The 26192-nt window shown below is 40.0% G+C and overlaps 1 protein-coding gene across 2 annotated transcripts in view; it reads left to right on the top strand.

Moving 5' to 3' along the window:
- Window positions 1–1025: 1025 nt before the first annotated feature.
- LOC126262864 (uncharacterized) overlaps window positions 1026–26192 on the top strand; it is a 178413-nt gene continuing 153246 nt past the window's right edge. For both annotated transcript variants that reach the window (XM_049959731.1, XM_049959730.1), the window contains exon 1: window positions 1026–1271. In XM_049959731.1, the coding sequence (XP_049815688.1) occupies window positions 1266–1271 (6 nt within the window). In that variant the 5' untranslated portion in view covers window positions 1026–1265. The remainder of the gene's footprint in view (window positions 1272–26192) is intronic.

Here is a 26192-nt window from a genome sequence, read left to right as displayed (position 1 = left end):
AACTGATTAATAACTCGTGCTTGAATAATAAAAAAATGACTGGAAGGAATAATTGAAAAAAATTGAAGGTGATTTATAAATCTGTACTCATATCTTGGCTTGACTTTAACTGGTACAAATGTCAACAGACCTTCAATATCAATACATTTAAGATGAATATTCAGATTCTGAGTTACATACTGCTTCACGTTAGTTCCATTGTGCGTAGTGCTGATTATGACAATGCAGATACAGAATCGTCCTCCACTGCTGGCACAAATTCCTCCTGCCTGCTTCGAACCTCCTTTAGCAGAATTCTCAGCCTGGGCAAAATGATGAACAGAATGGTATCATCGATGTAAATATATGTAAAAATTTGGCCTTCCTAATAACTTTTTTAAGACTTTTTAATATATGGTTGGAATACACATTTTTAAATAATACTGGCTCAATGGAGCTAGTCATATGTCCTGCCTGCTACTTGATGGAGTAGAAGGAGTTGGCCAACAGGAAGTTCGCTATACAATCCAGTCTACTATACGAATAGTTTTCTCTTATTGTACTTATGTTCTTATTTTTGAATTTAACTAAGCATGGGCCTTCTACAACACGTAGCAAAGCAAAATAAGCACTTGTGGCTTAGCTGTTTGCTCTCACCGCCGCGTTCATCCTCAAACTCACGAAGGAAGAGAATGAAAGTGTGTCATAGTTTAAAAATTTTGCGTGATTCTGGCCATGGTACGGTCTTTCTACAGGTATAATGTATGAGTGTCTCTGCTTACGAAATGCAAACTATTCACACTAAATCTCAGTGCCCACAAATGGGTAAAGTGCCTTTCACATAAGGCTGGTTTTGACAGCTAAGGTGGCTCTGACGAATACAGTAATTAAATCCAAGTACACACATAATATTTGTGCGTAAAATACTTTTAAAAATTATATAGCAAACAGATCTTAGTAATTTAAGCAACTTCTATGGTAGTCCTTCAAATAAGCTGTTGGCAGCGCTGTTTGTCGTCACTGTACCAGAGTCTCTGACTGTACTCTAGTGTCTATGGGCGATGTAGTCGTTTGTCAGTTGTTGTTGTGTGTATATTTGTTGTTGTTTTGATTCAAGATATTTGTTATTGTTTAGACGTTAGAAAGCTACAGTGGGGTGTTAAGTTGGTACAACGCGAATGATGTAAGATGACATCTCAGCGGGAATATGCAGCTTGTCTTCATTTGTAAGGCGACGAAAGAGACGCATAATGTGATAACCCAATAGGAGTTCTGAGCTTTCAATTATGGAGGTACGAATTTAGAAAACAGTTCTTATGTCCTTCATGTAACTTATGAACTGTAGTTGTCTGGATAAGTTTTATCGCCATTCTTGAAGACAAAAATAATTTTCCCTCTCCACCAACTGTGTGTCAATTATAGCTGATGGAGTCTCTCTGGTGCACAGTAGCGGACAGCGAGACACAGGGAATTTTATGAGAGAAACTGCTATGAACAGTGCTGACAGCCTTCGAGCTGCCCTTTGCCGTCGTAAATGTAATATTATGGTCTTACGCGATTATGGTCAAACCTTCCAACTTCCTTGGAACATCACACTATTTTGCTGTTGTCAGTGAGGATCTCATCCATGGCAGTGTACATGCTTGCTACACTGTCAGCATGATAATTGATGACATAGCATGTGGAGGTCATGCATTTCCTAAACATGTGTATGTGACTGATGGTGCAACATCTCATTTTAAAAACCGCTTGAAGCTTTATGAACTTGGTACTGTAGTACAGGTATTAAGATAAAAAAATAGATATTTTCAGCAACAGGTCATGGAAAAACTGAATGTGATTGGGTACGAGGTTTTTGTAAACATATTGTAGCAAGATTTGATCTCCAGCATGAAGCTGTTGATGCCATAAGAGATGCTACGGGGTTTTTACGCACCATATCAACATTAGTAACAATCATGAAACTATTAATTCGAAATGAAAGCAGATGAAGAAAAAAAATGAACTCTTTTCATCAATGCAGCGTTGATTGTTACAGTGTAGGCAATTTAAATTCATGGAAAGTCATAAAGAAGTAAAATCGTGACACGAGACAACAATAATTTGTGAATAATATTGGCTATAAATATTCTGTTTCTCATTTTTGTTATAAAACGGTTTTGAACAAAATTATGAATTGTGTTCCCTCTAACTTATGATAATGTAAAGTACTTATTTTGATTCAGAAATACCAGTGTTGCATTAAGTTTACTTAAAATCAGGGAACAGTATAAATATTGAATTGCCCATGACTGTTTGGCCTTGAGACTAGAGCTAGGTCCACCTAAAAGATTTCTCATATTTTCTGTGGACAAGTATTGCCCACTCTGATTGTACCTTCCCTAAGTACAATGACCAACTAACATACTGTGAAATTATTAGAACATTTAGGATGGGGGTTATGGAGAAAATAATTTCTACACAACCAAAAAATTTCAGATTCTTTCATCTTTATGTACAAATATTTTGACAGTTTAAGAATTTCATGCAGATTATCTGACCATTTTGGCTGACCGGGACTAAACTGCTAAGGTCATCAATCCCCTCATGTGTCTCACAGCATCCAGAGCTGGTTTTGTGAGATCAAAGAAGAATTGTTGCATCTATCCTGGATACTAGATCTCAATGCTATGGAGCTTTTGTGATATACTTTGGAGAGCAGGGCGTGTGTCAGCAATCCACCTCCATCATCGTTCCTTAACATGCTCCTAATTTGCTGGAAGAATTTTATAAGATTCCCTTGACAACCATATAGGACCATATTGAGATGACAGGAAGCTGTTCTGAATGTCATTGGTTTTACTGCGGCGTAGTAGGAATGGTAATGTTGTTGTTTTTGTGGTGTTTCCATATTTTTGTTCATCTCCATGTACGTACAAATATGTAAGGTAATCTAGATGCAATTCCAATTTCAATTATCAGTAGTCATAATTTGTTGTAAATATGCTTTACAGGTGTAGCGTGCGGTCACTGTTTCTGCCTGTTACTGCAAAACTTGACTCATTCTACAAATTACATGGCAATATTCTAAGAAAAGATTTTGGGGAGGCAAGCAGTATGTCTAATTAGTCTGAAATTGATGCTTCCAATAATAGAGTAAGTCAACTGGATAGATAAAAAATCTACTTACCAAGCGGCGGCAGAACACACACATAAAAATTGGCAAGATTTTGTAGCCAATGGCTCCTCCTTCAGCAGAATGAAGAGGGGTGAAGGAAATGGGCTGGAGAGGTCTAGGAAAAGGGGAAGATTTGAAGAAAGACACACTGAACTGCGTGTCAGTTGAGACTTACCATAAGGGATGAGAAGGAACGACTCTTTCCTTTTCATCCCGTATGGTAAGTCTCCCCTGACCAACAGTTGTGGGGGCCTTTTCCGAAATCTACCCCTTTTCCTAGACCTCTGCATTCCGTTTCCTTCACTGCTCTTCCTTTCCCTCCAACCCTTCTGTCTGGCTCTAAAAGCTTGCCAGTTACAACTGTCTTTTATGTGTGTGTTCTGCCGCCGCTTCTCAAGTAGATTTTTTATCTATCCAGTTAAATAATTTTGTCAATAACTAATTGTTTTTGTCATTACAATAGTAAAATAAAGACCATACAAGATGCTGTATAATAAAAGGAGAAACAGAAAATTTAATAAGACATCAGTGAACTCAGACACAGTATATAAATATGAGCGAGGTTCCTACGGCTGCTGCCGCCTCTCGCATCCCAATCTCCATCGTTCATGGTCATTCCAGTCTCCTTCATTAAGACCTCTCACCGCCATTGCTTCGTTGACGTCGTCTTTCCAGCATCTCACAGGTCTACCGCGCTTTCTTCCTTGATGTGGAGTCCATTGCCATACCCGTTTTGGCCATCTTGTGCCTGGCATACGCTGTAAGTGGCCATACCAGAATAGGCACTTCCTTTCTATGTAGTCTAGGATTGTGCTTTTGATACATAACCTCTCTGATCCTATCATTTCTAATATGGTCAAGTCCGGAGTATCCACAACTCCGTCTCCAGGAATCCATCTCAACATCCAGCAGGCGATCTTTCTGCTTCTGAGTTAGTTCCCACAACTCTGCACTATATATTGTGATACTATCAATAATTGTGTGGTAGGTGGTAAGTTTTGTTCTGCGCATTATATTCTTGTTCCAGGGAATACCATTTAGTTGTTTTATGGCTCGCTTGCCCTGGCCTATTTTATTGTTTACATCATCCATACTTCTACCATTGGACGACAGTATCACTCCCAAGTACTTAAAATTATGACCCCTTTTACAGTATCAGAACTGAGCTGTAAGTCGTTAACAGTATTTCCTCCCACTTTCAGATATTCTGTTTTAGATACATTTGTGACAAGACCCCATTTTTCATATTCTTCTTTTAATTTGTGGAGCATGTAATTTGCATCTTCCTCATCTCCAGCCACTAACACTTGGTCGTCAGCAAAAAATAGAGTGAACAAGATCTCGTCGTGTATAGGGACACCAATTCCTTCGCATTTTCTTTCCCATGATTTTAGTGCCTCCTCTAGGTAGATTTTAAAGAGTGCAGGGGCAAATGTGCATCCCTGGGGTAGTCCCTTTGTCACCTCAAACTCTTGAGATAGTTAATTTCTCACTTTAACCATTGCCGTACAACCTTGGTAGAGGAGTCTGACAGCTTTCACATAGCTCGGTGACAGACCATTATCAATTAGACTTGTCCATAGCTTGTTCTGTGGAACTGTGTCATAAGCTTTCTGGAGGTCTACAAAGACAAGGTGGGTTGTAAGGCCCCTTGCTGCCCTTTTCTCCACCAGGTTTTTGAGGGTAAATACTCCATCAGTACAGGAGTGACCAGATCTGAATCCATTTTGTTCTTCAGATTCAGTTATTTCTTCTTCTATACTCTTTTTTTTTAGGATACGGCCATAGACTCTCGCCATGGATGGCATCACACTAGTACCACGATAGTTTGCACAATTCCTCCTGTTGCCCTTCTTAAATATTGATGTAATTGTTGCCTTTTTCCACTCCTTTGGGGCTTTGTAACCTCTAAGGCATTTGTCAAAAATCACTGCCAATATCTCAAAGAGTTTGATGGTGCTGCTTTAACCAGTTCTATATAAATTAATCCTGGACCTGGCGACTTTCTGTTTTTCATGGTGTTCATTTCATTTAGGACTCCCTTTGGGGTTATCGATGGTATATTATCATTACTGATTTCAATGCCTGGTGGGTTCTCAGTGAATGCAGCTCTGTTCTCAGTTAGTATTCCTTGGTAGTGTTGTACCCATTCCTGCATGCTAATGAGGTTTATATTTGCTTTATCTTTATTCTGTTTTCTCATTGTTTTTAATACCTTCCAGGCTTTATTTGCTCGTCTGTTCCCCATGCTTTTTTCTCTGTCTTCACTGGTTTTCTGCCAGGCTTCGTTTTTTGCCTTAATTATTGTTTTCTGTGCATCTTTTCTCCGCTCTCTGTATTCCAGCCAGTCATTGTCTGATCTTGAGTTCAACCATTTATTATAAGCTTTCTTCTTACTTTCTACCTTTTCTTGTACTGAGTGGTTCCACCACTCATCACGTATTCTATTACTCTATTGGATTTCTTTAGTTCCCAGTGCTTCATAAGCTGCATTATGGATGGCTTCTTTAACCAATCAGATGATTTTTAATAAAACTAGAGAAGTAGCAGAGAATTTCAACTATAATTTCCTGTCAAATGCATACCAAATTGGATGTAAGGGCTCTATTGATAACGCCATGGCTCTTAAGACACAGTTGTCTCAAGTGTTAACTAGATTCGGATGTCTCCTGTCACTGTAAATAAAATTGAAAGATCAGTTAGTAAAATGAAAAATAAAAAGTCCACTGATTGATGAAAGAATCATCATAATTGTTAAGCACTGTTGTTATCTTATAAATGGGATGCTGTGCCATATTTTTAATGTATCATTGTAACAAAGAACTGTCACAGATAGACTTAAGTATGCCATTATTAATCCTCTTTCTCTTCTCCTCTCTATATTTTATGGCCTTCACTCGACCACTCTAGCCAACTTAATACAAAGAATTTTTCAGTTTCCTGTCAGCCCAGTACTTCTTCATTCTTTCAGATCTCATCCTTCTTTCTTCGTCAGAAACAACCCTTTCTATTGTCTGTCTGTTGATTCTCGTTTGCGGTCTGGTTTGTTTGTCTGTGAGTTTCCTGATTTTGTCACTTTTGCTTCTTAGATCTTCCAATGTAATCTGTAGCTCATCCACATCTTCCTTGATTTCTGTAATCCACTTAATGTTGCGCTTACTATTCCACAATTTTTCTGTTATTCTCCTAATGATCCTGTTCTCTGGTGTTCTGATTAGATGTCCGAAAAATGAAATGCGTTTCTTCCTGATTGAACTCATTACCGGTTCTATATCCTTGTAGACTGTTTCATTTGTAACTACTCTCCAGTGTCCATCTTTCTGGTATGATTCGTTGATGCACATTCGGATGATTCTTCTCTCTATTTTGAGTATTTTGTTTATTTGTGCAATGTTAGTTGTTTTGAAGATGGTTTCACTTGCGTATGTTATTTCTGGTTGAGTGACTGTTTTGTAGTGTTTTAATTTTGTTGCTATTGACAGGTTCTCTTTGTTGTAGGTTTTCTTGGTGATATATTGTGCTCCAGTCAGTTTGTTTATTCTGTTATGCCATGTTGGCTTTTCATTGAGGTTATGTGTTATGATTTCTCCCAGATATTTAAATTTATCTACAATTTTGATTTCTTGGTTTCCTATGGCAATTTTGTAAGCGTAGGCTTCTGTGGCCGTTGTCTTCTTCAATAAAATTCTTCAGGGTATCAGACCGCATCATCATAATTTAAAATGCGCCAACGTTTCAGCCAGCGTTGCAGCTAGCCTTCATCAGGGCCTTACGTTAACTGCTAAATGAACACACTTGGTTCCTTAAATAGCTGCACGAGAAAACCGTGTCATTACTTGATTGGCTGTAAAAGGAGGAGGAGGAGGGGTGAAAGATATGCTTTATTGGTGTTTCCTTTATTATCTGTCATTGGCTGAAATAGCTGTTTTCTATTGGTCTTTATTTTAATCCACCCCATTGGAGGAGACGGACGAATAGCGAACAGGTGATGGCTGTGACGTCACACTGTTTCCATGCTGTCCAGAAGCCGGCTGCGGCGTGCCATTGCTTTGTGTGCTCGCGACCACTACTGCGGCTCTCCGCATGTCTGCATGGGCCGCCACGGCTCTGCCGCCGCTCCGTAGCCCTGCTATTGCAGGCAGCCAAGACCTCGGAAGCTTGTACCCGTCCTCTCTATTCATGTTGGCGGGTCTTTTGGCTATTTCTATCGCCTCTCTAATCTTTCTTTTGAAAGTGAGAGGCTGTTTCGCCAGGACGCGGGCTTCTTGAAAAAATATTGGTTTCCCGCACTCGTCTCTGTGTTCCGCCACTGCTGACTTAGTGTGTTGTTTCAGGCGGATATATCTTTCATGTTCCGAGAGCCTTCTGCTAATCGGACGTCCCGTCTCACCTATGTAGACTAATCCACACGCACAACCAAATTCATACACGCCAGCTGTGTGTAGTTTGTCAACTGCATCCTTGGTAGAACCGAGCATGTCTGATATTTTGTTTCTGCTTCGGAAAATTGGTTTGATGTCGGCTTTTCGTAGAATTTTGCCAATACGTTCGGTGACCCCTTGTACATATGGTAACACAGCAATGCTCTGTGCCTCCTTCTCCTCTTCCCTATTAGTCTTCTCCCTTGTCGACATGGTGCTGTCTATCATCTGCTTCCCATAGCCATTAGTTCCGAAGATGGACCTGAGGCGTTCAAGTTCTGTCTTCAGATGTTCTTCGTCGCTTATCCTGTACGCTCTCTTCGTTAGCGTGTGCAGGGCGAACTTCTTCTGCATGGGGTGACGGTGGGAGGAGGCGTGAAGGTACCTGTCCATATTGGTTGGTTTCCTGTACACTTTGTGGCCAAGTTTACCATCAGGTTTTCGATAAACTTCCACGTCGAGAAAAGGCAGCACCCCATTCTTCTCTGTTTCCATTGTAAACTGAATTTTCCTATGCTGTTGGTTAAGGTGCTTGTGGAAGTTCTGTAACTCCTCTTCTCCGTGGGGCCAGATGACGAAAGTATCATCGACATAGCGAAGCCAACAATTTGGACGTAATGGTGCGGACTGGAGGGCTGTTTCCTCAAATGCCTCCATGAAAATTTCTGCTGCGATAGGCGATAGGGGTGAGCCCATAGCTACACCGTCAGTTTGTTCATAAAATTGACCTCTCCACTTGAAATAGGTGGTTGTCAGACAGTGGCGCACAAGCTCACATATATCAGGTGCCACGCGTTCTTCTAGGATGTTCACAGTATCTGACACTGGGACATTCGTGAATAGGGATTTGACGTCGAAACTAACCATCAGATCTTGGTCCGTAACATGCATTTCCTTTAGGAGAGACACGAAGTGAGTGGAATCCTTAACGTGGGACTCGGTTTGATGCACTAGGTGTCGGAGCCTAGGTGCCAGTTCTCTCGTTAGGTAGTAGGTCGGCGAATTTATACTGTTTACTATGGGCCTTAAGGGGAAGTCGGTTTTGTGTACCTTTGGTACACCATATATCCTTGGTGCCTGTGTCACTTGCGGGATGAATCTTCTGGCCTTGTCGAAGTTGATTCTAGAGTGCTTGAGCAGTGCCTGCGCCGTTTTGATTACCTTGGCCGTCGGATCTCCCTGAAGTTTCTTGTAGATAGGTTCTACGAAAAGCCGACATCAAACCAATTTTCCGAAGCAGAAACAAAATATCAGACATGCTCGGTTCTACCAAGGATGCAGTTGACAAACTACACACAGCTGGCGTGTATGAAATTGGTTGTGCGTGTGGATTAGTCTATATAGGTGAGACGGGACGTGCGATTAGCACAAGGCTCTCGGAACATGAAAGATATATCCGCCTGAAACAACACACTAAGTCAGCAGTGGCGGAACACAGAGACGAGTGCGGGAAACCAATATTTTTTCAAGAAGCCCGCGTCCTGGCGCAACAGCCTCTCACTTTCAAAAGAAAGATTAGAGAGGCGATAGAAATAGCCAAAAGACCCGCCAACATGAATAGAGAGGACGGGTACAAGCTTCCGAGGTCTTGGCTGCCTGCAATAGCAGGGCTACGGAGCGGCAGCAGAGCCGTGGCGGCCCATGCAGACACGCGGAGAGCCGCAGTAGTGGTCGCGAGCACACAAAGCAATGGCACGCCGCAGCCGGCTTCTGGACAGCATGGAAACAGTGTGACGTCACAGCCATCACCTGTTCGCTATTCGTCCATCTCCTCCAATGGGGTGGATTAATACGAGGGTTGCCCAGTAAATAATGCCCCATATTTTTTTTCTCCAGAAGTATTTATTCCACAACAATCAAATTTACATATGTGAAAGACTGATGTTTTGTCTACTTGCTTTATTTTTCCACATAATCTCCTTCAAGTTCGACGGCATTTTCCAGCGAGACACAAGAGCGTGTATTCCCTGCCGGTAAAAATCTTTACTCTGCCTACGGAGCCAGGTTGTCACTTCGTGAATCACTTCTTCGTCATCGGCAAAACGTCTTCCACGAATGAAATTCTTCATTGGCCCAAACAAGTGAAAGTCTGAAGGAGCCAAATCGGGGCTGTAGGGTGGATGGGGTAACACTATCCAACCCAGTTTCGCGATGTGTTCACAAGTCCTCAAACTTGTGTGAGGACGAGCGTTATCATGCTGAATCAAAACATCCTGTGGGTTAACATGACGCCCAAGGCGCCGGAAGCGCTGCTTAAGTTTGTCTAATGTTTTGACATAAGCCTCTGAATTAATGGTACTGCCTTTTGGCATCACATCAATGAGAATTACGCCCTCGCAATCCCAAAACACAGTCATCATGACTTTTCCGGCTGAAGGACCTGTTTTGAATTTTTTCTTCTGTGGAGAATAAGCATGACGCCATTCCATCGATTGTCTTTTTGTTTCGGGCTCAAAATGATGCACCCAAGTTTCATCACCTGTCACAATCCGTGACAAAAAGGCCTCCCCGTCAACGTGAAAGCGTCGCAACAAATCGAAAGAAATGTCTTTTCTTTGGGATTTGTGATCGACAGTAAGACACCGAGGAACCCATCTTGCACACACTTTTGAGTATCCAAGCTGATTGATAATCACATCCACACTTCCTTTGCTTACTGACAACTCCAGTGCCAATTGTCGAGTCGTAATGCGTCGATCCCGTCGAATGAGAACATCAGCCCGCTGCAACATGTCAGGCGTGACAGCCGTGGGAGGCCTTCCCGACCGCGGCAAATCTCGGAGCTCCGCAGCACCGCCCTCTGATGCTTTCACCCTCTGTGCCCAGCGACCAACAGTACTCCTATCGACTGCAGATGTTCCGTAGACGTTGCACAAGCGTTTATGGATATTGCCCACGGTTTCTTCCTCTGCTACGAGAAATTCAATCACTGCACGTTGTTTCTGACGGATGTCACTTGCAGACGCCATTTTAGAACATTCCTACACCACCGCTCTCTGTCGGAGGAAATTGAAACTTTGCGTACACACGCGGGAAACTTCAAATAACTCGCACCTAAAGTTTCACATTTCTAATATTTTTTATTTCGGAGAAAAAAAATATGGGGCATTATTTACTGGGCAACCCTCGTATAAAGACCAATAGAAAACAGCTATTTCAGCCAATGACAGATAATAAAGGAAACACCAATAAAGCATATCTTTCACCCCTCCTCCTCCTCCTTTTACAGCCAATCAAGTAATGACACGGTTTTCTCGTGCAGCTATTTAAGGAACCAAGTGTGTTCATTTAGCAGTTAAAGTAAGGCCCTGATGAAGGCTAGCTGCAACGCTGGCTGAAACGTTGGCGCATTTTAAATTATGACGATGCGGTCTGATACCCTGAAGAATTTTATTGAAGATATGGCAATTTTGTTTATGAGTGGTGTGTCAGTTAACGTGATGACTGTTTTTTTCAAAGGATATCCCAAGACCAATTTTCTGTGATATTTCCTGTAGTGAGGTAACTTGTTGTTTGGTTTCCTGAATACTGTTGGACAAGTGAGCAAGGTCATCAGCAAAATCCTAGAAAATTTAAACTTATGTTGTCTTTGGGTCTTCCGATTTGGATGTTCTTTGGATTAGTCTTGTACTATTTCCCCCCCCCCCCCCCCCCCCTGAACTTGATACAGTGATGGTTAAGGTGAGTAATATCAGTTTGATTAATTTTGTATGGAGCTCGAAATGTCTTAAGATTTTTAACATTGAAGGTCTATGAATACAGTCATATGCTTTTTTAAAGTCCACGAAGGTTATTACAAGAGGTTTATTTCGTTTCTTGTAATATGATATGGCTAATTTTAAAGTGATGATCTGTTCTGCACGGCTTCTCCAAGGTCTGCAGCTTCCTTGGTATTCGCCTAATTCTTCCTCTAGTTGCTCTTTGATCCTCTTGTATAAGATTCTGGAGAAAATTTGTATGTGCAGTCTAAGAGAGAGAGAGAGATAGCTCTGTAATTACCTGGGTTGCCTTTATCTCCTTTTTTGTGGAGTGGGTGGATTATAGCTGTGGTCCAATGTTCGGGAAACTTTTCTGTTATCCAGATTTTTGTTAGGGCTATGTGCAAGGATTTTAAACTGTATCACTGGCACATTTTCACATTTCTGCAAAAACTTGGCCTTCTCTGCATGCCTTATAATTTTATCTTCTCTGCATGGATTATGATTTTTCATCTCTCTAAGTGCCGTTTCCACCTCTTGAATTGTTGGAGGATTTATGAGATCATGTGGAGTCTTGATGGGTGATTCTGTATTAATTGCTAAAAGTTCCTGGGGTTCTTCATAAATCAAAAGTTTACTAAATGCTTTTGCCATGATTTCGGCATTTTCCTTGTCATTATGTGCCATTTTTCCATCTTCCCTTTTCAGCTTTAACATGGGAGGGGCAAATTTTTGTAATTGTCTTCCAAACATTTTGTAAAAGTCTCCGGAATTGGTTTTATGGTAATTTTCTTCTGTTAAGTCGATTAGATCTTTCTGTGATTGTCTCTTGGTTTGCCTGATCATTTGTGTGAACGTTTTCCTGATATTTTTGAGTTTGGTTGCATTTTCTTCTGTTTTGTGCGTTTGAAATTTTAACCATGCATGGTGTCTTTCTTTATGAATTTTGTCACATTCTGAGTTCCACAAGACATGTCTTTTTCGGGGGCTCAATGGGGCTAAATTTTCTGCTTGTTGTCTGAGAATTTGAACCAGTTCTTCTAAATTATCTGTCGGCTTTATGTTTTGTGTGACTTGTCTATATTTATCATTTCTAATTAATTGGTGGGGATCAAAGTTCCTCTTTCGTTTATTGCACTTTGGTTTCTTTTCTTAGTGGTGTGAACTTAATTTTGATTTTGACAATGTAATGATCTTGAACCTGTAGGCCAAACACTCATTTCCATTAACATTGTAGATTTCTCTGTGGAAGAATTTGTTGATAAATACATGATCCAGTTGCCATTCTCCTTTTCTCCAATCAGGATGTTTCAAAGTTTTAAGTTTGTTTGGCCTCCTTTTGAAGTATATGGACTTTGAGATCAGTTTGTGTTCCCTACAGAGTTCAACAAGTCTTGACCATTATTTGTTTGTTTATGTGGAGCCCATTTCCCAGTGATAATCCGGTATTTCTTTTCTCTTCCGAGTTGGACATTGAAGTCCCCTAACAGGATCTTAACATTGTTAATATTTACTTGGTTTATTGTTTGGTCAAGGAGATCCCCAAACTTTTCCAATTCTTTCCTAGTCTGTCAGAAAATTCTTTTCATTAGTAGGGGCATGAGCATTAATGATGGTATAAATTTTATTGGATGCTTTTAAACTCAAAGTTGCGATTTTAGGGGAGATGTCTTGAAAATCGATAACTGAATCTTTTATTTTCACATTGACTATAAACCCAGTTCCAAATTGGGGACATTCTTCATAACCCTTATTCCAGGTTTCCCGTTGTAAATTCTGTAGCCTTGCGATTTGAATGGTTCTTCTGTAGTATTTCTCATTTCCTGGAGTCCTGGTACTAAAATTTTGTGTTTATCTAATTCATGCATCAAATTCTTTAGTTTTCCTGCTTTAAGTAGAGGATTAATATTATAAGTTGCAGTGTAGTTGAGCTTATCTTGTTTGATCCCGTTCTTATAAACTGGCATAAGAATTGGTGATCGCGAATTCTCCGACTCATTAACGCCTTCTAGGTGGCTACCCACTGAATCTGATGTAGCCATCTCCTGCATTCTTGGACAAGATGGTGGAAATTTTTTCCTAGAAGACCTTTCCATGGTTGACTTTCGAAGGTAGTTGACCTTGGGTGGAGCAAGCTCTGATTTACAACTACGGTTGTTAATCCTCTTTATAAAAAGGGTGATAAAGTAAAAGTAACTAATTACTATCCGATTTCCCGCCTAATGTGCTTCTCAAAAATTTATAGGAACTTGTTCAAAGAAGGCTAGTCAATCACCTCAACAGCCGCAACTTACAGAACAAAACTCAGTTTAGCTTCCAACAGGGTACATCAAGTAAACAGGATGTATTCTCATTTACCAACCAAGTCATAGAATCCGTCAATAGAAGAATGTGTCTCATTGAAATTTTTTGTCATCTGTCCAAAGCCTTCAGATGAGTCAAACATGATGACCTCTTATGAAAAAGTTTTATGTTTTAAGTTGGTCGCCTTGGATGTGGATTACATTCTAACTGAAGAACAGAAGACTGTTTTGTTGAATATCACAGAAGCAGTATCTGTGCATGTAAGTGGGGCACGGTGAACTATGGAGTCCCAAAACTCTAATGTGTGTCAGCTTTGAGTCACATTTTACCCTTTCTGCTGACACAAACATTTTGGTTAACAAAGTAGACAACAGTAATCTTGAAGGAACTGCAAATACTGTATTTATGGAAGTTCTAAAGTGATTTGTTTCAAATGGAGTCTCTCTGAAAGCAGACAAAACATGTTACATTTCTTCATATGTGAGCAAATAGTTTTAAAGTTAGGTTAATATTAAATTCTATGGTGTAATGAGTGTGGGATCTTGAAAGTTTTTGGGTCTGTAGACTGACAGTAATCTTAAGTGGAACTGATTGTATTCTTCACCATCAATGCAAGATTAGTTCAGCCTCTTTTGCTCCCATACTATTATTTCTCTTTGTGATACTGATGCTCTCAGTACTGCATACTGCGGCTACTGCCACACTCTACTATCTTATGGCATTATATTTTAGGTGAATGAGCCACAGAAAACAAAAATTTTCACCACTCAGAAAAAGACTGCTAAAAGTCATAATGCAGACACACTTTGCTTGAGAAATTGACTAGTGTCTGCGTATATGGCAGCAAGGGGGGAAAGACTTTTGAGCCAGTATCTAAAGAAATAGCATAACCCCATTAAGGAATAGACATCGGAAATACGGAAGCGTCCGATCCCGCCCGTCTGCTTTGACCCATGACATCACAAATATGGCGGAAACGACCATAAACCACGATTGCAATATGGCACATATAAAGTCGGTACGTACACAATATGAGGATGAAAATACATCGAAAAACAAACGCACCCACTTTCCACAAAAAGCCTAATGACACTAATGGGACAAGCGCAGGAAATGGGGTGTTTTTGGGTGGGGGCAAACTAAATATAAACAAATTTAGTCACCCCATCCCCATACAAAACCACACAAAACCAACATCACAAAACTCCCCAAATGCCACTAAACACAATATCTGGAATCGGGAACTTCCCTTGACCTATGTAGCTCAACAGCAGCTCCCGATCCCATAAATTAGGATCAAACACTTCCCTTGGCCTATATAGCTCAAAAAACATCTCCTGATACCAATAACATACACAGCCACACATTGGGATCAAACACTTCCCTTGACCTGCGCACTGTTAATTTTATTCGTCATATCTATTCCTGAACAAAAACAACAACCGATTAATTTTACTAAAATTACCACACAATGTACAGCGTACAACACTAAATTAACCTTCACACAAAATCGTTAACTCACTGAAACGAATTCCACTACAAACACAGCCGATACTCGAACAATTCTGGATAATGAGCAAAAGCAAACTGAGCCCATTACACTACACAAACGAAAACCCTGAACATACCACCAGAGAGCACAACAAACCACAACACGACGACATCTACAAACACGCCACACTCACAAACCAAACCCCGCACCGTCATGACGGCACACATGACAACACCCCTACGTCACTGGTCAAAGCTGACGTGTGGGATCGGACGCTACTGTCAACCCTAGACATCTTGTAATTCCAGATCAGGCGTGAACTGCGATAATTTGAGTAAAAATTTTCCACTCAGGTATTCATGACATAGATGTAGGGTAGGCCCATTTGCTTTAGCTAAAACCATGTTAGTTGGCATAAACTGCATATTGCACACTGACATTTGTATAACTGTCTTGGACATGTGTTTGGAGCTGACCCCGAAACAAAGAGAAGTGTAATCCATGTATGGGTGTGCCAAAGCATGATACAGTCTTAGTCCAATGTCTGCATCTGCTATCAACAACAGCTTCTGTAATATGTGTCTTCCATTGAAATTTGTGCTCTATATTGAGTACAAGGTATTTGACTACTGCCTTGGCTAGTAATTTGTATGGCCCAGGCTTCAGCATCACTATTGGAAGAACCCTGTGTCTGGTGAAGAGTAGAACCAAGACTTTGCTAGGTGATCAATCAAAACCATTCTTCACCATATACACATGTAGCCTAGACATAACTTGATCCACCTTCAGCAGGCCACTAGAAAGGGTCTCACTGTGAATATACAGGGTGAACATTAATAAAACCAACATACTGCAGGAACTGATTCCTGACTGGAAATGTAGGAAAAAAGGTCCTATGAACATGTGTCTGGAAATGCATTTGTGCCACGGTAGACGGTGCTGACAAATGACATTTCTTTTGACCACATGCTGTGTGTTCCTTGTGTGCTGCATGCTGTGTGATTTACGCAGAGTACTGTAAGCAGCAGAATGGCCCGGTATTCATGTCAGGAACAGGCCAAGCAGATAGGAATGGTTGAGAGTCCACATAGCTATATGAGAACAAGTACCCTCACAGACACCAACCACATCACACAACATTTCAAGCCCTTTCTTTGCATTTGTGTGATCAAGGGCCCTTTCAGACAGATGAACATGGAGGGAGGCGGTGGATTGTGGATACATCAGATTTGTAAGATCAGGTTCTACAGGATATTGAGATGAACCCTAGTACAAGCTCCAGGCAAATGGCTCGCCAACAGGTTGCAAACCAAAGTAAGATTATGTGTGTTCTGTATGACAACCGCTACTATCCATGTCACCTGTAACAAGTGCAATGATTATCAGCAGCAGATATCTCTCTGCAGGAAGGAATCTGTTTTTGCACCAGAGCATCACAATTATGGGATTTCTGTCATCAGTTCTGTTTTCTGATGAAGCAACCATTACCAGAACTGGCATCGTCAATCTGCATAATTGTCATCTGTGGGTGACAGACAACACATGTGGCCAGAGGGACTTTCATTCGTCAGTGCCATATACTGTGGCAGTGATGCATTTCCGGACATAGGACCTTTTTTCCTCCAGTCCCAGTCAGGAGTCGGTCCTTGCAGTTTGTTGGTTTTATTAATGCTCATCCTGCATATTCAAGTCATCAGCACCCTGTAAAACTTACATTTTGTGGCAAACAAGTGTGCAAGTCCAGTGTAAAAGGGTTGAAAAGCAGAGGGGGGAGGGAGAATTATTCCCTGGGGTGATCCATTGCTTATCATTCTCAGCCTGTTGTGTGGTGTCACCACCAGACACCACACTTGCTAGGTGGTAGCTTTAAATCGGCCGCGGTCCATTAGTACATGTCGGACCCGCGTGTCGCCACTTTCAAAGTGATAGCAGACCGAGCGCCACCACACGGCAGGTCTAGAGAGACGTACTAGCACTCGCCCCAGTTGTATGGACGACTTTGCTAGCGACTACACTGACGAAGCCGCACTCCTTTGCCGAGCAGATAGTTTGAATAGCCTTCAGCTAAGTCCATGGCTACGACCTAGCAAGGCGCCATTAGCCTTACATAGCAATTGATACTTATCGTATAAAGCATGTCTCATCAAGAACGATGTATCCAACAAGGATGGATTAAAGTTAAGTATTCCAAAAGCTACGTACTTTTCTTTATAGCATTCATTACGTATCCTGTTTCAGACCTCACGCCATCCTTCGTGTGTTTTTAGCGTGCATTGCGGTCCCCTCAAATCACACTGTGTCGGCACTTCTGTCGACACATCATGTTGAACTGTTAAAAATGTGTGTCCACCACTGCTCAGGTCCACCTGTCACATGGGGAAGTTTATTGGTCTTGTGAGCAGCTTTGCTGTTTCATGGGTGATTGGTGACAAGCGTCTCTCGGTTGTCACCTAAGTTGACTTCATTGATGGATTCATACATTTGGTTTTCAAAAGCGTTCAGGAGCTGAAGAGCACTATAAATGGCTTTGAAGTCCCTGTGTGGGACTACTGAAAAAACAATTCCAAGTGTTCAGTAGTTCCCTGCCATTTTCCATCACACATCTGCGGCAGGATGCACACATGAAAAATAGCTGAGATACACTGTTGTCACAAGAAAACGGAAATAATAACTCATAATCAGTTACAAGAACCTGAAGAGTGAATTTTTAGTGCAATCTGTGGTGATTGGTTGTTGCTAAGTAACTTTACATGTTCAAAGTTCCTAGACTTTCATGTAGAGACCTGTTTAGAACATTAGGTATTCTAACAACAATATATATACTAACTGTTTTTTTGTGTTGTATTTGGAAAAATCAGCCTCAGCAAATCAAATATCTCATGCAATAGTCACAATATGAGGAGAAATAGTGATCTATGGTGTGAACTAAAGAACCTTAGCATGTTGTGAGAATTATTGCACAATCAACTTAACAGCTTACGCATCCAAAAAGAATGAAAAAGGTGAGGATCTGTTAGAAGACAGTCAGTTTGGCTTTAGGAAAGGTAAATGCAGTAAGTAGATAGGCAGTCCTGACATTCTGCTTGATAATGTGGAAGTATGGGTGAAGAAAAATCAAGACTCATTTGTAGGTTTTGTCAACCTGGAAAAACCTTTCGACAATGTAAAATTGTGCAAGGTGTTCAAAATTCTGAGAAAAATAGGAATAGGCAATAGGAAAGAATGGGTAGTATGCAATATGTACAAGTACCAAGAGAGGACAATAAGATTGGAAGACGAAGAACGAAGTGCTCAGATTAAAAAGGATGTTGTAAGACAATTAAAAAGGATGTTGTAAGAAAAGAATGCAGTCTTTTGCCCCTACTGTTCAATGTGTTCTAGAAGAACCAATGATGGAAATGAAAGAAAGATTCAAGAGTGGGCACTGATGACACCAGTCAAGATGAAAAAGAATTACAGAATTTGTTGAGTGAATGGAATGAACAGTCTAACGAGTTCAGAATATGGATTGAGGGTAAACTGAAGAAAGATGAAAGTAATACGAAGTACCTGAAATGAGAATAGCAGGAAATTTAACATCAAAATTGGTGATCACAAAGTAAACAAAGTTAAGAAATACTGCTACCTTGGAAGCAAAATAATCCATGATGGACAAAGAAAGGAGAACATAAAAAGCAGAGTAGTACAGGCAAAGAGGGTGCCCCTGGCCAGAAGTAATGTATTAGTATCAAACATAGGCCTTAATTTCAGGAAGAAGTTTCTGAGAATGTATATTAGGAGAACGGGATTGTATGATAGTGAATCATGGACTATGGAAAAAACCAAAACAGAAGAGAACTGAACAGTTTGAGATGTGATGTTACAGAAGAGTGTTGAGAACCAGGTCGGCTGATAAGACAAAGAATAAGAAGGTTCTCCACAGAATTCGTGGAGGAAGGACATATCGAAAACATTGACAAGAAGAAGGGTCAGGATGATAAGACACATTTTAAGATATCAGGGAATAACTTCCATGGTGCTATTTGGAGCTGTAGAGGGTAAAAACTGTAGAGGAAGACAGAGATTGGAAAGCAGCCAACAAGTAGTTGAGGGTGTTGAGTGCAAGAGCTACTCTGAGATGACGAGTTCGGCACAGAAGAGGAATTTGTTACATGTCGCACCAGTTCAGTCAGAAGACTGAAAGCTCCAAAAAAAGTCTAATGTTATTTGGTGGAATCTATTAATAATTGATGAAGTATTGATGCTCACTGATGGTTCCTTACTTTTAAAAAGTCTCTGTTTTCCTTTCACTATCTGTTAACCTGCATTGTTTGTTTATGTTGCATACAATGGCTTTGTGTTAATTATCTTCTGTACTGTACTGTTGTTGATTAAACAGTTTCTTATTATCTTATTTCTTATATTCCATATACTATGTAATAGTATTTGAAGTAATGTTTGTGAAATGTACTTTGTGACTGACACTATGTCCAAGCAAATATCACCAGCTGAAAAACGGGATATGAAATCTGTATAAATGAAAGTGTAAAATCATAAATGTTTGAAAGTTCTTCAGCAATTGCTTTGAAATTTTGACCCAGCATTGCATTCAAATATGCATATGTTTTTATGTACCTTCTGGAGTGACGGGTACATACGCGCGCGCGCCCAAACACACACACACACACACACACACACACAAACACAAACACACCATATGGCATTCCAGAAGGTATGTAAAATACATGTGTAATTCGAAGGTGAAGAGTTTTGGGAGATTTAAGATTTGGAGTGAATGAAAATTTACATAATAGACAGGCACAACAAAAAGACTACTAAATGTGTGAGCTTCTGGCCAACACACACACACGCACACACACATATTCACACAAGCACAACTCGTGCAACACATGAGCACATGCATCTTCCATAGTTTGCCTGTTGTAGGATCACAGCTGTAAACTTCAGTCTCTCAGAAACTTGAGTGAATGAGACCAGAAACAAGGTGAGAGTGAGTAATGAGTTGGAATAGATGCTTCAGCCATGGTGTAAAAAGAAACATAAATTTCAACCTCAGAATTTGGGCCAAAACATAACTAATTCTATTTTTCAACTGAACAGTGAATAAAATGATACTATGAACATGAATACAGAACTAGAATGCAGCAGCTTCAGGTGAAGCTCAGCACTCAGAACAAAAGATAATGCATGGAATGAGATTGCTTTTACCTTTGGAAGAGACTAGTGATCCCGATATTTAAATAAATTATAGAATTCGCTGTATCACATTTTGTTTTATTTGCACAGATAAACAGTTTTGGCTCTGCAGCCATCATCAGATCTACAAGAAGCATATAAAACATGAACCTGTTAAATACAGAAATAAGTATGTTCTTTTTGCAAGTATTCTGAAAGAGTTCTTGTATCAATTGCTATACATTTCTCTCTCTATTTATAGTTTGTTAACAACTGTATCACACTTCCTGGCAGATTAAAACTGAATGCAGACCGAGATTTGAACTCAGGACCTTTGTCTTTCTTGGGCAAGTGCTCTACCATCTGAGCTATCCAAGCATGACCCACAACCTGTTCTCACTGCTTTAATTCTGACAGGACTGCGTGTCCTAATTTCCAGACTTCACAGAAGCTCTCCCACAAACCTTTCAGGACTAGTGCTCCTGGAAGAAAGGGTATTGTGGAGACAAGGATTAGCCACATTCTGGGATGTTTCTGGAAAGAAATTTTCACTTTGTGCTGGAGTGTGTGCTGATACGAAACTTCCAGGTAGATTAATACTGTGTTCCGGACCGAGACTCGAACACAGAAGAGCACTTGCTTGCAAGAGGCAAAGGTTCTGATTCGAGTCTCAGTTTGGCACACATTTTTAATCTGCCAGTAATTGTCATATCAGTGCACACTCTGCTGCAGAGTGAAAATTTCATTCTGGAAACAACACCCAGGTTGTAACTAAGCCAAGTCTCTGCAATATCTTTTCTTCAGGAGTGTTAGTGCTGCATGTTTTTGCAGGAGAGCTTCTGTGAAGTTTGTAAAATAGGAGACAAGGAACTGGTGGAATTAAAGCTGTGAGGACAGGTCGTGAGTCGTGCTTGGGTAGCTCAGTTATTAGAGCCCTCACCTGCGAGAGGCAAAGGTCCTGAGTTTGAGTCTTGGTCACACGGTGGGGATTTTCATACCAGCACACACTCTGCTGCAGAGTGAAAATGTCATTCTGGAAATATCCCTCAGGCTTTGGCTAAGCCATGTCTCCGCAGTGGCCTTTCTTCCAGGGTTGCTAGTGCTGCAAGTTTCACAGGAGAGCTTCTGTGAAGTTTGGAAGGTAGGAGACATGACACCACCGGAATTAAAGTTATGAGGATGAGTCGTGAGTCTTGCTTGGGTAGCTCAGTCGCTAGAGCACTTGCCTGCAAAAGGTTCTGAGTTCGAGTCTCGGTCCGGCATACAATTTTAATCTACCAGGAAGTTTCAAATCGGCGCACACTCCACTGTGTGAAAATTTCATTCTGGAAACACTATCACAGTATGCGAGCACAGCGTTTAAGTTATTGTTCAACAGCAACCAACATATACAGGATGCACACATGATGTTTTTGTGTAACTTACAAAAAGATAAGCACAAGGAGTAGTTATTGATATAGGTAATCACAAGAAAAGTTACTCTTTCCGTGTAGTTATAAACATAGTTTATTTAGTTTTTTCCCAGAGAATTAAAGTTACAAATTATAGTTTTTTAAATAGAACATTATTTTTTCTGTCATGTAGCCAAGGTATTTAAACCACTAGTGTGCAGATCAGTTTAAATCGAAGTTCTATCAATTTTACTGAGAAAACTAGAAATGTTTCATATTTTTGGTGATGGATGCAATATACTGTACATAATTGGTTGTGTTGAGATGGATGTTCTGGTGGTGGAATGTTTATTTAAGTGTTTGAATGAGAGTCCATTTTCCTGAATTAATAACGTAATGACTGATGGAGTTCTTTGACCAGGATAACCAAAAGGATGTACACCTTTGCCATGAGTTGATGATACCTTGGACTGTCTGATGATAGTGAAATATTTCTTCAGTATGAACATGCAAAATTGCTAGTCACAGATAGAGGTTGATGTGGCTGGCTAGATAAAGACTGCAGGAAATAAAAATCTTGAGGCATCTACTTAATGGAAATTGGGGCTATCCTGATTCAGAAAATGTAATTTTACCTACTCCTCGCCACATTTGTGTTGTGAGTGGCTCACTTGGAATGTGCCCCCTCTATAGGTGCTTCTATTCAATGCTCTATGTTTTGTAACATTGATCTAGTTAATTTTGATGTTGTTTCACTTTTTACTCAGTTACCTTTGGAGGAGTCTTTGTTGCTAATTGGTCAGCCTTGGATGATAAAACTACTGGGCTGTGCTGCCTTGTATTGAAGAAAACTTATTTTTTATGTAATGATACATTTTTTTGAACAAACTGATGGTTTGGCTGTGGGGAGTCCTCTTTCCCCTATTGTTGCCAGTCATTTCATGGAAGATTTTGAAGATACTGCACTCAGGGCTACTTCTCTTAAACCCACATTTTTTTTGGATTTGTGGATGATATTTTTATCATTTGGCCTCATGGAATGGAAGCTCCTCATTGATTTTGGATCATTTTAACTCCCTTCATCCATGCATCAAATTTTTGATGGAAATTAAAAAAGATGGCAAATGACATTTTTTGGATGTTTTAGTACATAAAAAAGAAAACAGAACTTTGGTACAGAGCGTATACTATAAACCTGCACCCTATGTTTACGGACCGGTGCCTCCATGCTACTGGTTATCATCCACCATGTCAACACATGAGAGTTTTACATACACTGGCCTAGAGATCCTATGCTATTACAGATTATGATAATTTGATGCAGAACTGGAGTATCTTAAGGAAGTTTTCATACAAAATAGATGTACTGGTCATCAGGTTGTTTGTGCTTTTCAATTTGGACCACCATGTGAACCAACAATGGACACTTTTAAAACTGTTGCTTTTTTACCCATTACAGGGAGTATTTCTTTGAAAAGTTGAAGAATCCTCAGAAAATATGATATTAAAAATTTCCTTTTGCTTTTGACTAAAACTAGAGCCATTCTTGGATCTGTTAAAGATTGGGATTGAGGAAGCCTGGGGTATATAAAATTCCTTGTCAGTGCGGAAAGGCTTATATTGGACAAACTATTTGTACGGTTCATGAATGTTGTAGGAACATCAACGTCACACTCATTCGCTCCAGCCTGAAAAATTTACTGTCACTGAACAATGTCTCAATGAAGGGTGTAATATCTTGTTTAAAGAGATGCAAATTATTGCTCTGTCTTCCCGATACTAGGATTGTGTACATCGAAATAAGATTATCCAATGACATTATTAACAGAGGTAAAGGTTTTCCTTTAAGCAAGATATGGCATCCTGTTTTATCAGATATAAAATAACAATGATCTGGTTTTCAGCCCGCTGTGTCTTAGTTAGCGATTTATCACTTTTGTTAGTTTCTACCGCTGGTGGCGCTGCAATTCCTTGCTTCTTGCGCATGCGCAGCAGCCTGTTTCTGTGGTGTAAAGGAGCTGCTGTATCTGATGTTGCCTCAGTTCTGTTGTGACTGTGCACCTGCAATCTCACCTGAAGATATCATGTCAGGACGATGCTATCCGGCTGCATACCCTTGTAAGAGCATTAACCATTTCCAACCCTGTTTGTACAATAGACCGCTCACTGACTGACCACCACCATGTATGGTTGCTGACAAAGCTGAAGGATCTGTCAGACAATTGGCAATACGGGCTCTAAAGCTTCAAGATTATATTTTTATAGAAGTATACAAAAATGGGTGCAACACAAAAATGGTGTGGGCTTTTTGTGGAATCCATTGGAAGAACATTACATTTCTGGTGATATCCCACTCATTGCTGCACTAACAAACATTCTAGCCGAGTGAAACAAAGATGTACTGTTAATGAAGACCATCTTAGATATGGAAGAAACTGTCGAAAGAATATTCAGAATAACAGATGAATAATTTCATCACAGGAATTATGACCTAATGTTACAGAAATGGTTGCTTGTCCTCCCAGTTTATTTACAAACAGGCCTACTAAAGTATTTGAATGACTATCGAACATCAGCCCATGTGGGATTGGCAAAGATCTTGGACAGGATCAGGAGCAGGCATCATTAGTAGTGAATCTGTAGTGATCTTTCAGATCAAGGCTCTTCCAATTGTTGAAGCTCTGGGAACCACCAGGTTTGTTATGGGAGACATAATTTTGAAGCATGGAGTAGCATGTATAATTATCTCTAACTGTGAAAGAGGGCCATTTTGTGTGATGAAATGGGACATTTACATAATATGTACAGTAACATGTTTCACATTCCAAAATGTTTTTGAAATTGAAACAGGACTCCCTGTCCGTGGCTATAAAATAGTATAGGCCTAAATATAATTTTTGCAAAATAAACTTATAGAAATTGTGTTTAATTCTGCGTAAATAAGTAAAAATAGATATGATTGTATAACTCCAGAGTGATTCATTAACGAATATTAGTTGGGACCATACACATATGTACCCACTTAACACTGCTGTTTTGGACAGACATTTTACTTGGTAAACATTGGTTGATTTGAAAATGGGCATAGCCTGAAACCAGTCATGGACTAAACATCCATGTCTAAAGTGCTCTGGACCTACTAGACAAACAGAATGAACTGTGTTTTAAAGGCTATATGTTTGCAGAATCTATATTTATTTTCTTAGAGGAGATTTTCATCCTCCAAATAATCACAATGGACATAAAACACGTCCCATAATTCTGCAGGTGATTGAGATCAAACAATGGAAAATCCAGGATGGACTGTAACAACATTATGAGAAAGAAAGTTGCTACTCACCATATAGTGGATATGCTGAGTTGTTGATAGGCACAACAAAAAGACTTCCACAATTAAAGCTTTTGGCCATTGATCTTTGTCAACAAGACACACACACACACACACACACACACACACACACACACAAATCACACACACAATGTACATATGTCTGACAGCCCTTCCAGAAAACAGGAGAGATGTGGGATTTTTCCCAATTGCTTTGTTGGTTCAGCAACCTGTGATAAACTGCTACTAGAAGGGGAGTAAATTCTTTCGTATAATGTATGGAGTATCTTACAAGTACAGGTCTATATGCCTTTCCACTAATGAGTGATTTTAGTTGATCTTCTGTTGCGCAATTACTTATATCAATATCTACCATTTTGGCATGTGTGCGATGAGAGAAATAAGGAACTTTACTACAATCTGCAGTAGTGAAACAATTTTGGAAGAAGGGTTTCAGTAGTTTGGACTTGTCCCTATTATCTTCTGTCTTGGTGCCATTTTGGTAACCCAGTGACCAAATAGATGATTTCGAACCACTTATAGAAGTCACGTAATACCAAACCACCTTAATATTTTTATTCAGGTTGATAGTCAAAATTTTGCTTTCAAAAGCATTAAATTCATGTTATATTGTTCTCCTTGCATTTATTTTGATCTTTTCCAACTTTTTAGTTTGTCAGCCAGGCTTGAGCTTCACTTAAGTCTGTGCTGCTTTCATAGCAATATTCTAATATGACTGCTGAATGATCATTCCCATCCTTCACAACCTTTTTTGGCATGTACTATATTAAGGTGTGTTGTACAGTGGTTTCATTCACATTTATTTGTGCCTCACATCTTTATCCTCAGTGCTGAATATTTGATGTTGATGCTCAGTTACTCTACAGTTTGCTTCCAGACACTCTTGCTATGCACAAATATTTTCTTACCTTTCTGAACATTCCTTGTAACATCTTTAGTATCTGATGCTGTAACAGCTGTATGGTCAGTGATTCTCACTGATACATTAACTGACTTAAAAATTCAGGTCTCTTCATTACTAGGAGCTCAAAGAATTTCCTCACACAGCCCCGTAACTTACTGTGCGAATTACTTTTTTTTTTTTAAAGACAACATTCAGAATGTTGTGCATACTCTGTCTCTCCTCCCTTAGTAGGTAAAGTTGTTACAATCCCCCGGCCTCAGTAAGTGTAATGTGCCAGGATGACAGAGAGATGGCTCAGGAGAGAGGGTGAATCGTGCGAGGG

Source organism: Schistocerca nitens, chromosome 6, assembly GCF_023898315.1.
Source record: "Schistocerca nitens isolate TAMUIC-IGC-003100 chromosome 6, iqSchNite1.1, whole genome shotgun sequence".
Lineage (NCBI taxonomy): Eukaryota > Metazoa > Arthropoda > Insecta > Orthoptera > Acrididae > Schistocerca > Schistocerca nitens.
This window is presented reverse-complemented; position numbering and strand designations above follow the sequence as displayed.